General features: G+C 39.6%; 3 protein-coding genes across 4 annotated transcripts; 2 read left to right on the plus strand and 1 right to left on the minus strand.

Annotated features, from left to right (window-relative positions):
* Window positions 1-378: 378 nt before the first annotated feature.
* Window positions 379-11932, plus strand: pall (F-box protein pallbearer). 2 transcript variants are annotated; one of them, XM_081988321.1, is made up of 5 exons: window positions 379-577; window positions 10405-10653; window positions 10703-10868; window positions 10917-11095; window positions 11145-11932. In XM_081988321.1, the coding sequence occupies exons 2-5, from the start codon at window positions 10456-10458 to the stop codon at window positions 11754-11756; spliced, it is 1155 nt and encodes a 384-aa protein (XP_081844447.1). In that variant the 5' UTR covers window positions 379-577; window positions 10405-10455; the 3' UTR covers window positions 11757-11932. The 2 variants fall into 2 exon arrangements, with proteins under 2 accessions (XP_081844447.1, XP_081844446.1); XM_081988320.1 differs by lacking the exon at window positions 379-577 and adding an exon at window positions 4736-5053.
* Window positions 626-4436, minus strand: LOC145734689 (lysosomal alpha-mannosidase-like). The gene is made up of 16 exons (XM_081988189.1): window positions 4280-4436; window positions 4124-4226; window positions 3988-4069; window positions 3748-3933; window positions 3481-3689; window positions 3295-3431; window positions 3111-3247; window positions 2831-3059; window positions 2592-2782; window positions 2344-2534; window positions 2102-2289; window positions 1711-2051; window positions 1392-1662; window positions 1105-1338; window positions 909-1058; window positions 626-854 (listed from the first exon to the last, which is right to left on the minus strand). The coding sequence occupies exons 1-16, from the start codon at window positions 4358-4360 to the stop codon at window positions 660-662; spliced, it is 2925 nt and encodes a 974-aa protein (XP_081844315.1). The 5' UTR covers window positions 4361-4436; the 3' UTR covers window positions 626-659.
* Window positions 5070-7617, plus strand: Mcm10 (minichromosome maintenance 10 homolog). Its single transcript, XM_081988239.1, has one exon. It carries the CDS (start codon window positions 5476-5478, stop codon window positions 7516-7518), a length of 2043 nt encoding a protein of 680 aa, XP_081844365.1. The 5' UTR covers window positions 5070-5475; the 3' UTR covers window positions 7519-7617.
* Window positions 11933-13042: the final 1110 nt, after the last annotated feature.

Raw genomic sequence — 13042 nt, forward strand, 5'->3', positions numbered from 1 at the left:
GTTAGCTTGCTAAATAACAAACGACAACCGACATCCGATAAATTGTCGGTCATGTGATATGTGCAATTTTCTGTCTCTTTCTCTTAAGGCATTCTGTATAGGTGGGAAAGAGACTGAAAATTCAAGCTCCAGTGCTGTCAGTTGTCAATAAGCGTTTGACGCTATGCTATTTGCTCTCGCACTCTAGCACGTTTCAAATTCAAAAATACGCTTAAAGTGATAACTGATAAAGAGTAGCTACTTAAATTTAAATTGTACTATTCGTACCTGAAATTTAACTACATCTCAATAACGGAACAGCTGTTATTACGTTAGAGTCCCCTAAATTTCTTATTCGGCATTATAAAAGCACTTTCATGCTTCCAGGTTACTGTGTATTAGCAAAGGACGGAGAACGAACAGAGACGTCGTTACTTAACCTTACTTTTTTGATTTGGTTTGTCAAGTTGGAACAATCAATCTACAAAAATCAATGGAATTGATTTTAACAGTATTGCTGAACCGTAGTAAGTCAGTGCCCTAAAATCCAGTCCCCTACATATCCTAACAGTCCTGAGATTAGCCTGAGAAGCGTTAGGTAAGTTCCTAACCTTTAAATATGATCCTTAAAACCACACAAACCAAGTACTTTGAACAAACTTTATTAGTAATCAGTTGCATTAATAAGACACGGTTACAATGAAAGTTTTGATTTGCATTGGGTCTAGAACAACCAGAAATTCATCATCATTATCAGCATCACTATTAGTGACTGCTTCCTGGTTAAATCTCAAGCGTTCATTGTCCCGCAACCATTGGTTTCCTGCTAGTGTAGTTTCCCTTACAGCCTCCACTTTAAATGCCGCGAAAAGTTCCTGTAATGGCAAACAATGATTAGTTAGTGTAACTAGTTTATAATGAACACTCACTTGCACGTTTACACTTGATGTGCCAAGATTAATAGAGTCTTCATTCCCCACAAAGTTTTCTAATCTTAGTAAGACAGTGGAAGGTCCCCAGGGTTCCAAGGTGAGTAAATGTATGTTAGCAGGCAGTACATTTTCATTTAATCCTGAAAACTGCACCAAACCATAGTGGGTGTTTGTTTGGGTTTGTTTAGTTTACCTGCATTGTGTGGGCTTTCTGGTACTCCTCAAATGACTTTCCTTGTGTGGATGAGAAAAATATCCAAGAGTCCAAATAGACTTGTTGGGACACCTCTTTGGGGGAGAGATGTTCAATGTTTGGGTCTAGAAAAGGTATATAGTAACTGCCTCTGGTTACAGTTCCAGTCCCGAAGGCTTCGTCTCTTAACGCTTGCCCAACTCCGCAACAATCCTTGATTGTATTTCTGTGAATCTTTTGTGATTTATTTGATTAGTTTGAAGTCACATTTTTTTAAGGAGTAATACCATGAATTCAAAGCTTTGATACTCCATACTCCCACCTCCTTGAGCCCTATCATTCAATACAGCAAAGGAGTTTGAACCGTTTTGCACCAAAATCCCAGTCACAATAGGGTAATAATTGCCAGCCTCAGGTTCTGTGACAACACCATCCCAACTGGCTCTATAATCTCTAATTCGTTCGATAATCTCACGTCCATTTGTATCCGTGTATATGGTATCGTTGTAATCTAAATTAGTCTTGAATCTGGCCACCACTTCCACACCTTGATCGCCACTAAAGCCTACATTCAATGTTTGTTTTAAATAGCACTGGAGGACTTACTAAGGCAATGGACCGGCTAAGTAGTTGATCTCCACGATGTTCGAATTGTTGTAAGTTCGAACTAGATAACTGAACCAGTCGTTTAAGTAATAGTGAACTTCGGTGACTACAGAACCGGTGAATAACTGATATTCGTAATTTTCGGATATTGGTTGAATTGGGATGTCGGGATCGGGGCGAAAGATATAATTTGAGGATGGGGTGAATTCGGGGGCGCTGCCGTTTCCTACAAACCCGGTGTAGTAAAGAAAGGACACGTCTAAGGTGGATTGAAGGGCTGGATGAGTGTTTATTAGTATGGTCGGTCCTTGAGACGAGTGGGTTAGTTTCAATTCAGGGTACTAGAATAGAATTTATGTGAGTTTACTTCATAAACTCGTAAAATACATACGCTGTTATATTGAACATTATCTCTAGCTTCATCAAGAGTAGTAAATTTCTTCTGATAGTAAAACGACTTGTAACCCAATGCTGGTAGTTCAGCCTTGAACACCAAATCATATTTGGCCGTGCTATTACGACCTGGAGTGGTCAATACTGATTCGTGTACTGGTACCACTTGAGTCACCAGGCTATCACCTTTTGGTACCACAAAATAGCTTTATTACAACACCCTCTTCGTTATCTACTAACCTAAAGGATCAATGACCACATATTCACTGCTATTATCCACCACCGGAATTCTAACGTATTTATCCACGGCTCTCCCTAAAGGATTATACAGGGTAATCACCAATTGTTCGGCCGTTTCAGTGACGTCACACTGACTAATATTCAACCAGTGACAGGTGGTAAAATTCGTGTCTTCCACTTTAACCATCTTCCTTTTTTATAAAAAACTGTTTTATTCAAAAACCGTCCTGTAAAAACTTCATACGTACGCCAAGGCTTGGCTGGACACTTCTTCGCATTTAGTGATGCCGATATGTAGTAGCCGTATGTAATCTCTAGCCACCTCCTCCTTTTCAGTTCCGGCGATGGCGTCGTGATGTTGAAACACCCCCAAAGCCTCCCTCAAGTTGTTCAGATTGTTTGTGTCCTCTTCGGTTAGAGCGGCCAGTTGTTTGCAAACCTGCACTCACCCCCTATTTAAATTGTGGTGCAAACAAATGAAACTAACCTGAAGGAAATTGTTGCTAAATACTCCGTATCTCTTAGCCGTAGGCCTGGAGGAATAGTAGCCGGTCCAGTAGCTTTTATTTGAGGATTGGTAAGGGAAAAAGTCGTCAGTCTTGAGGGTGGTATTAAGAGTGGCATTGGTTGCTTCATGCACAGCTTTCAGGTAGCAGGATGGTGTAGAGTAGATCACGTTATACTTTACACCATCAAAGTCTCGACCATTCATGTAACTTTTAATTAACACTAAACAAAAAAGGTTAATTAACTGTTACAAGCTTTACCTGATGAGCTTGTCCATGTTAATAAAGTTTTTAATAGCATTTTCATACTGGAAATCATCCCCCATGGGAACTAGCAGGTTATTAGAAGCGTACCCGTTTAAGGCAGGTTTGATCCAGTCGTTGACAAAGCTCTCAGCCTTGTAAAAGTCAGTTCAAATTCAAACACAAATGTTACTAGACTTACTTTTGATTGTACGTTATATTCTGGGCTGTCCGGATCATCAATAATTGGTTCATCACTGCACTGTGCGTCGAAACATAGACCGCTGGGAGCGCTGTAGTGTCGGAAGAGCACATTAGTATAAATATCTGAAGATTCTCCTGTAAAAGAATACATGTTCCAAGATAATTGGACTTTTTGACTATTTACCTAGATTGTCAGGGCTTCCACGCCACACAAACTCCAGAGCTTTGTTGTTTTGACGTATTGCGTGGTCTTGATAGTCGATTCGGTTGAGGAAGAATCCATCAAAACCAATTTGGGCAAAAATCGAGGCCATTTCGCGGCTATGACCGAAAGGGTCGATTTGCCAGGCTACTTTAGGACGACCACATTCTCCAAAGGTGTCATTCAGTCTTCTGCATTTTATAAATATATTTTTTGTAGGATTGTTTTGAACTAAATATAAGAACAAACCTCAATCCCCATGTTATTTGGTCTATTATCGTTTGGTAGTAAGTGGTTGCTTCATCATTCATGGACCAGCCGCCGCTGATAAATTCCAGTTGTCCCGATTCTACCAGGTTTTTAACGTCATTTCGAGTGTTTTCGTTCTGGTTGGTCCACCATTTCCAGAAGAATCCAGTTTCCACATAAATAAATCTAAAAATCAATACTGGACTCTTTTATAGAAATTTTATAGACAAGATTATAAACCTTCTGTCTGGATTTTCTTTTAGAGCCTCCACAACACTGGACAGAATGTATTGGACTCCCGCCGAGTATATGTCATTACGTGCTGCAAAACAAACATTTCTATTCTTAATAGTTAGAAAAAGGACAAACTGTATACCTCCATAGTAGTATTGTTCATAAGTTTTGAGCCACCCTAAGTCATCGTGACTGTGGGGCACCAAATGAACATTGATTTGGTCAATTTTAGTCAAGTGGCAACTCTAAAAAAAAAAACAAAAAAAGACTTTTTCCACTTTTTCCTGAACATCCTTACTTCATAACCGCATCCAGCCTTGACTTTACTGTTAGCAAAAACCAGGCCCAAAATTAGGGCTACGCCCTTCAAACCTATCATACTGTTACTGCTCTAGTGATTTTAAACCTCCTTTCTTTATATAGACTTTTATCTTGCAGGTGCTTCATTTTTTAAAGCACAGTATATCTTCAATGATAACCTTATTAATGGCATTTTCATAGGTTGAGTGCCGCAAAAGTGTAATATAGTTCTAAAAATGTTTCAAATGTCTGTAAACAATGTCAATTGTTTTATTTTGTTCGTTTAATGTGGATTTTATCACCGATTATTGCCTTAAGTGCTCTTATGAATGACTAAAAAACTGCGCTTATTTTGAACCATTACGTTTTTATTTTTTTGCAGTTGGCCATTTTTCCCAACTGTCTATTTAGTTCTAAGGTTGGCATTCCTGTGACGTTACTCCTTACTGTCAGTTGTCAATCAGCTCACAGCTGTTGATTTGTTTGTTGAATTTTCTAGATAAAAGTGCAACATTTGTTTTTCTCAGATTTAATAACAACTGCATTGCATTGATTTGCAGTAAAAACAAGGCAAATGAGGTCGTGATTGTGCTCGTTTGCTTTGTTGCAGCTGTACGTTAAGGTGTATAAACATAAACAAGTCTAGACTTTGGTGTAGTTGCCCTCTAAAATGCCTCAGGCGCAGGATTCGCCTCTTCTGCAACTCCCTGAAGTCGCCTTGGAGCAGATTTTCTCCTTTTTGACTTTCGATGATATTGCCAGGAATCGTATAGTGAGTAGTTTTTTTGCCCCATTTTAAATGCAGGTTTTTAATTGTGTTTATGAAGGTGTCAGAACCTTAGTAATTTGGTTTAAATACTGCAAGGGCTGCAAGTCAAACACTTTTAAAGGTGTTTTATAAAAATAGGGGCCTTTGTTAAGTTGAATGGCTGAATTTGTCATCTCCGTTTATTTTGATTCGTTAATAAAAGTTGAGAGCAAACAGAATATTAGGTTCTCTCTTTCTCACTCAAGCAGTTAGTGTAAACTAGACAAAGATAAACAAAATTTTAAGTTGACTTTTAAAAATACTGCTCTGTCAACTGTCATTTATGACTCATTAGGAAGTGAGGTTAAGTGTTCATTGGCGGCAAAATCCTTCTTACCACAACAACAAGGAGATTTTACTCTATTTTTTTTGGATTTTTGACCGAAATGGAGGGCGAGGACCCTTTAGAAGCTCTCCTGGCGGCTGTTACCGAGTTACCCGACGATTCTCCACGCCCGAACGGTGGTTTACGCGAATGCGATCTGTTTAGTGTTAAAGAGACCCCCCTGAAGGGCTCAGCCCTAAGTGTGGTTCACTCTGGAGATACTGATTCCTCGGACGATGAAGGCAATCGCAACTACGAGGATCAAAAGTACAACGAGTGCGGTAGGAACCTTAAACATTTGCTAACAGCTAACCAACCCTGCACCTCATCCCTGAAGCCCCTAAGAGTCCCACAAGTGAAGCCTACCTATCAGGACGTGACGATAGACCCCATATTTGGTATGAGAATAATTAACCCTAGAGTGCCTATGACCTTATTAAGTGAAAGAATGCAAGGGCGATTGCCTGTACGTTTTTCAGATTTACCTACAAAAATAATGGCCGGTACACTAAAAGATCAAGATTGGGTGTTATGCGGGGTGGTAGTAAACAAATCCCCACCCAAAGTGTCTCAAAAGGGTAGCCAGTACTCCATATGGACTTTGACAGATCTTAAAGATGACATTAAGACGGTGGGGTTGTTTATGTTTTCCAGCGCTCACTCAGACTTGTGGAAAACCCCAACTGGAAGTGTGGTGGGGGTTTTAAACCCCACAATTCTAGAACGCAGAGAAGGCTCTAAAGATGTTGCCACATTGTCGGTTAGTACAGCCCAAGCTGTTATGATGCTTGGTGAGTCTAAAGACTTTGGTGTGTGTAAAAGTATCAAAAAAAATGGTGACAAATGTACAGCTATAGTCAATTTAAGTAAGTGTGAATACTGTGTGTATCATATTAAACAGGAGTACCAAAAGTGCAGTAAACGATCTGAGTTACAAGCTAATTTTGCTGGAAAAGGTTTAGTAGGTTTAAGAAATAAAGTTTTGGGTAAAAATGAGGTTTTTTACGCTGGAAAATCCTACACTGCAATACCAGCTAAAAAAAGTCGCAAACTGGAAGCAAAAGATAACAATATTATGGAGCGTCTCAGTGTTGCAGGTTGCAGCCCAAAACTGAAACCTACTAAAGAGCCTAAAAAGGGTTTGGCAAGGCATTTGGAGGTTGACCACACTCAAAGGGTTAAGGACTTGGAGTTGTTGAAAAAGTTAGGTGGGACTACAACCCTTGATGGGAAAAGTGACTTTTCTGGGTTTAGATCGCAGGAAGTCGGTATTGCCGAGTCTAGGGCCACTGCTTTGGAGGTTATCAAGAAGCTTAAAACACAAAATGAGAATAAACCTGTCTTATCAGCTGAGAAAACAACACCGGAGTCGGCGTTGGACAAAATGTGCATGGGATTCCCAATGCTGTCAGCCACCACTGACGTAATAGACCTAAACCAGCCAATCACATCAAAGCAAATCAACAGGGCCAAAGTGAACGCGATCAAATACATCCAGAGACACGGCCCCATTAAAAAAATTGATCCCAACAGCACCAAATCTAAAAAAAGACCCTTAGACTCTACAAAAAACGATCCGGACCCCATAGCAAAAAAATCCAAACTCCAGGACAGCGATCTCATCTCTGATCGGTTCAAAAAAATGATGGCGATGACCTCAATCAACTCGCATTTACTGGAAGAGCACGACAATGTGGAAAAAGAAAAATACTTTGGCAAGTTGGAGGCCAAGGAACGGATGGAAGACAAAATGACCAACACGCACAAGGTCAAGTGTAGAGCCGTCAAGTGTTTGCGGTGCAAATATGTCAGTTTTTCCGCTTCCGACTTTTGCAAAACGGAAAAGCACCCGCTGAAAGTGTTCGACGCAACGAAACGATTCTACAAGTGTGGCAACTGTCAAAACAGGACGGTTACTTTGGATTTGGTGCCGGTGAAGCCGTGCACCAATTGCGGCAGCGGCAAATGGGAGAAAACGGGAATGATGAAGGAGAAGGTGGCTTTGGTGCAACACAATTTATCTGTCAGGGGTGGGGAGCAGAAGTTTGTTAATTCTCAGGTTACTGATGCCAGTTTGGACTTGTTAGTTCCGGACGAACCATGATTTATGATATTAGGCTGATGATTATTTTACTTTATTTTTGTTTAATTTTTGTTACTTTATAAGCAATTATTATTAAAGGTGATACTACAATTATAGAAATAGTTTTATTGGTGTACTTTTCTTGCCAATTTTTCTCTAACAAATAGTGCTGTTAGAAAGAGACATAGGACAATGTATGTAGTGTGTCAAAATATGCAGGAACGAGGGAAGGGAATTATTAAGAGAAAGACCTGTAGAATGTGACAGGAACCCGCCATAGTCAGCTTCTTCTCTCACATTCTATCAACACTTCTCTTGAGAATTCCGTTCCTTGCTTTCCGAAAAAACCGTGTAACTGACAGAGAAACGTAGATAATTGCATGCGCGGAACAAAGACAGAAAACGAAAAAAATATCAAGTAGGCCATATTTTCAGCGCGCTGTTGCCAAACGCCAAGTATTCAATACAAAATTAATTTTGTCGACGGTGCTGGATTTTGGCAACAGCGTGCTACAAATATGGCCTACTTGATTTTTTTTTTTCGTTTTCTGTCCCGCGCATGCAATTATCTACGTTTCTCTGTCAGTTACACGGTTTTCCTATGGTCGTTGTGGATTTACCACACCTGTATACAACGGCATTTGAATGATAGATACAACTAAAATGACATATAAAAAGCTATTGCCATAACTTAATTTGAATTTATAATACAGGAACGGATGAAAGCAGCGGGTGTCTAAAAATTAGTGATTTTATGGTGAAGCAACTTTGACGCCCTCTAGCGGCCAAACGGTATGACCAATCAACTCATGTGGCGATATTTTTGGAAAGCTTGTAATCTGCACTATCGTTTGTTTTCTATGACATTTTGACGTATCTTGTCAAGTAAGGGAGTAAATTAGGGTGAAAGCAGCGCGTGTCTAAAAATTAGTGATTTTATGGTGAAGCAACTTTGACGCCCTCTAGCGGCCAAACGGTATGACCAATCAACTCATGTGGCGATATTTTTGGAAAGCTTGTAATCTGCACTATCGTTTGTTTTCTATGACATTTTGACGTATCTTGTCAAGTAAGGGAGTAAATTAGGGTGAAAGCAGCGGGTGTCTAAAAATTAGTGATTTTATGGTGAAGCAACTTTGACGCCCTCTAGCGGCCAAACGGTATGACCAATCAAATCATGGGGGGATATTTTTGGAAAGCTTGAAATCTGCACTATCGTTTGTTTTCTATGACATTTTGACGTATCTTGTCAAGTAAGGGAGTAAATTAGGGTGAAAGCAGCGGGTGTCTAAAAATTAGTGATTTTATGGTTAAGCAACTTTGACGCCCTCTAGCGGCCAAAGGGTATGACCAATCAAATCATGGGGGGATATTTTTGGAAAGCTTGAAATCTGCACTATCGTTTGTTTTCTATGACATTTTGACGTATCTTGTCAAGTAAGGGAGTAAATTAGGGTGAAAGCAGCGGGTGTCTAAAAATTAGTGATTTTATGGTGAAGCAACTTTGACGCCCTCTAGCGGCCAAACGGTATGACCAATCAACTCATGTGGGGATATTTTTGGAAAGCTTGAAATCTGCACTATCGTTTGTTTTCTGGGACATTTTGACGTATCTTGTCAAGTAAGGGAGTAAATTAGGGTGAAAGCAGCGGGTGTCTAAAAATTAGTGATTTTATGGTTAAGCAACTTTGACGCCCTCTAGCGGCCAAACGGTATGACCAATCAACTCATGTGGGGATATTTTTGGAAAGCTTGTAATCTGCACTATCGTTTGTTTTCTATGACATTTTGACGTATCTTGTCAAGTAAGGGAGTAAATTAGGGTGAAAGCAGCGGGTGTCTAAAAATTAGTGATTTTATGGTGAAGCAACTTTGACGCCCTCTAGCGGCCAAACGGTATGACCAATCAACTCATGTGGGGATATTTTTGGAAAGCTTGTAATCTGCACTATCGTTTGTTTTCTATGACATTTTGACGTATCTTGTCAAGTAAGGGAGTAAATTAGGGTGAAAGCAGCGGGTGTCTAAAAATTAGTGATTTTATGGTGAAGCAACTTTGACGCCCTCTAGCGGCCAAAGGGTATGGCCAATGAACTCATGGGGGGATATTTTTGGAAAGCTTGAAATCTGCACTATCTTTTGTTTTCTATGACATTTTGACGTATCTTGTCAAGTAAGGGAGTAAATTAGGGTGAAAGCAGCGGGTGTCTAAAAATTAGTGATTTTATGGTGAAGCAACTTTGACGCCCTCTAGCGGCCAAACGGTATGACCAATCAACTCATGTGGGGATATTTTTGGAAAGCTTGTAATCTGCACTATCGTTTGTTTTCTATGACATTTTGACGTATCTTGTCAAGTAAGGGAGTAAATTAGGGTGAAAGCAGCGGGTGTCTAAAAATTAGTGATTTTATGGTGAAGCAACTTTGACGCCCTCTAGCGGCCAAAGGGTATGGCCAATGAACTCATGGGGGGATATTTTTGGAAAGCTTGTAATCTGCACTATCGTTTGTTTTCTATGACATTTTGACGTATCTTGTCAAGTAAGGGAGTAAATTAGGGTGAAAGCAGCGGGTGTCTAAAAATTAGTGATTTTATGGTGAAGCAACTTTGACGCCCTCTAGCGGCCAAACGGTATGGCCAATCAATTCATGGGGGGATATTTTTGGAAAGCTTGTAATCTGCACTATCGTTTGTTTTCTAAGACATTTTGACGTATCTTGTCAAGTAAGGTAGTAAATTAGGGTGAAAGCAGCGGGTGTCTAAAAAATGTGCGATTTTATGGTGTTTACCACCCTGTATACAGGTGAAGGCTTAGAAAGCTGAAATTTTCAGTAAAATTACAGGAAAGTGTGCTTAATAAATGTGTGTAGAGAACTGGTTACAAGCAGCAATATGTACATTTACAGGTATGCAGGAAATTCAACGAAATCGGTGGCAAACTGCTAACACGTGGTTTCATGCAGCTGGAAAAAAGGAACGCGTTCATTTACAGAAAAGTGAAACAGGCCCTACCGCGACGAGAATCTGAACGGAAAAATCACCCATTGGCTAAGTACTGTGACGTGTTGCAATCGGTTGAAACGCGCATGTCCATGCTCAACATGACTTACATGCGATACATCGAGAACCAGTTGGTTTGCTTTATTCCTGGCAAGGTGAGGTTGGTGAATAAAGCCTGAGAGGTATAATCGAATTTTGTGACAGGTCTTGGACGAAACCAAGAGAATTCTGGACTTGGTAGTGAACAACAAGGTACCCCCTAAGTCCTCTCAGTTTCTTCAGGAGTTGCGGGATTTGAGCAGCATGGCGATCGAGCATTTTGATGAACATATCCTGCCTGGTTGCAGGGAACAATTGGAACAACATACAGGTGATTTTTTCACATTATGTCACTATGACAATTTTTAACTGGATTTAGGGGTTTTATACCGGCGTTTGTCGGCAACTACAAGCTCGAAAGATCGTTCTCGAATCCTGCTACAACAACCCGTACCAGGAGCACTGTCTGGCGAGTTGCGCAAACTGAAACGCATCGCCAAAAGTCATAAACTCCACATCACCTACTTGACTCAAACCGCCCAGAGACTCTGTTCCAAGGTAAGTTGTGTCAGATTTATAAAACATTTTGACAATTTCGCACGTTTAGCTGCGTAAACAAAACATCAAGTTGCGCGTGCAAGCATCCAAACTGCGCGAACAAGAGCGTAAACTTCAGCAGCAAACGGCCAAAATATCGGAGCAGGACGCCGCCTTGACTGACATTAAAAAACACATTGACGAATGGGAACAAAAGTATAAAGACTTTACCACTGAACTGATTCGGGCTCGGGACGACATTTTACACAAAGCTGGCCCTATGTTATCGCCACCGATGCCCTGCAGCAGCAGCAGCCAATCGCCGCCCTTCAGATCGAACATAAAACCCAGAACCGCGGCAGTTTTACCCAAAAACTATTTGGGACTGGATCTGGAGCGCAAACGCAAGTCCACGATCAATCTGGATGTGCCGTTGAAGCGTAACCGAAGCTCGAGCGTTCCATCTCCACCAACCAAACTCAGAGTTCAAGATGTCAGCCTAAATATTCCCGACTTGGGTAGTTTTAAGGAGAAAAGTAGTCGAAGTGGGGAGCCTGAAGGCGGCACGGACCCTCCCACTGGGGAAGAGGGAGAATTGTCTTCATTTTTGGACGGTTTGTTAAGCGGCAATAGGCAGATGAAACGCAAGCGCAAAATGATTGAAGAGATTGACTTGAAGTGAAGAACCATTTTGAAATGGAATGCGGTAGTGCAATGAGTTTGTGTTTAGATCTAAATAACCGATTATCGAATTACTTTTTCTATTCTTATTTATTTTAGAGGATTCAATTTAATTATTATCATTGTACGTGAAATAACTATAATCCTTAATTTATGTAATATAGCCAATTTTCCAGATTTACTCTATTTTTTTTCAAGCCTGGGCATAGCAAACACAACACGAAAATAAAAGAAAGTTTATTTGGCAATAGTCCAGTATTTGTTTTCTAAATATATGGTCTAAAATACTGGTTTCTAAGTTAATTTTTAGGACTAAAGTCATTCAATTTGCTTGGAAACTATGAAAACTGGTTACAAAGACAATTTTTAAGCCTCTGAAGGCAATTTTCACTGTTTCAAAGTGAATTTACTGGTTTTTAAGTTAATTTTCAAAACTAAAGTCATTCAATTTGCTTGGAAACTATGAAAACTGGTTACAAAGACAATTTTTAAGCCTCTGAAAGCAATTTTCACTGTTTCATAGTGAATTTACTGGTTTCTAAGTTAACTTTTAAGGCTAAAGTCATTCAATTTGTCTGGAAACTATGAAAACTGGTTACAAAGTCAATTTTTAAGCCTCTGAAGGCAATTTTCACTGTTTCAAAGTGAATTTACTGGTTTCTAAGTTAATTTTTAGGACTAAAGTCATTCAATTTGTCTGGAAACTATGAAAACTGGTTACAAAGACAATTTTTAAGCCTCTGAAGGCAATTTTCACTGTTTTCTAAGTTAATTTTTAGGACTAAAGTCATTCAATTTGTCTGGAAACTATGAAAACTGGTTACAAAGACAATTTTTAAGCCTCTGAAGGCAATTTTCACTGTTTCAAAGTGAATTTACTGGTTTCTAAGTTAATTTTTAGGACTAAAGATTCAATTTGTCTTGAAACTATGAAAACTGGCTACAAAGACAATTTTTAAGCCTCTGAAGGCAATTTTCATTGTTTCAAAGTGAATTTACTGGTTTTTAAGTTAACTTTTAAGGCTAAAGTCATTCAATTTGTCTGGAAACTATGAAAACTGGTTACAAAGACTAGGAATCTCAATAAGTGTCACGGTCACCATAAAAGACGATATATTTTAGGCATACACGCAACTCAAAGATATGAGAATTGGTCACTTACCGGATTTTGTAAATGACAGTTTTAAGCACATTTTTGGAATCCTCATTAAATTTCCTATCCACTAACCTAAAAAAACACTACCAAATTGAGTACAGTCAGAGAGAAAAAAAGTGTCAAAGTTTGAA

Source organism: Ips typographus, linkage group LG10 (genome assembly GCF_016097725.1).
Source record: "Ips typographus isolate SLU linkage group LG10, UJ_Ityp_2.0, whole genome shotgun sequence".
NCBI classification, from domain to species: domain Eukaryota; kingdom Metazoa; phylum Arthropoda; class Insecta; order Coleoptera; family Curculionidae; genus Ips; species Ips typographus.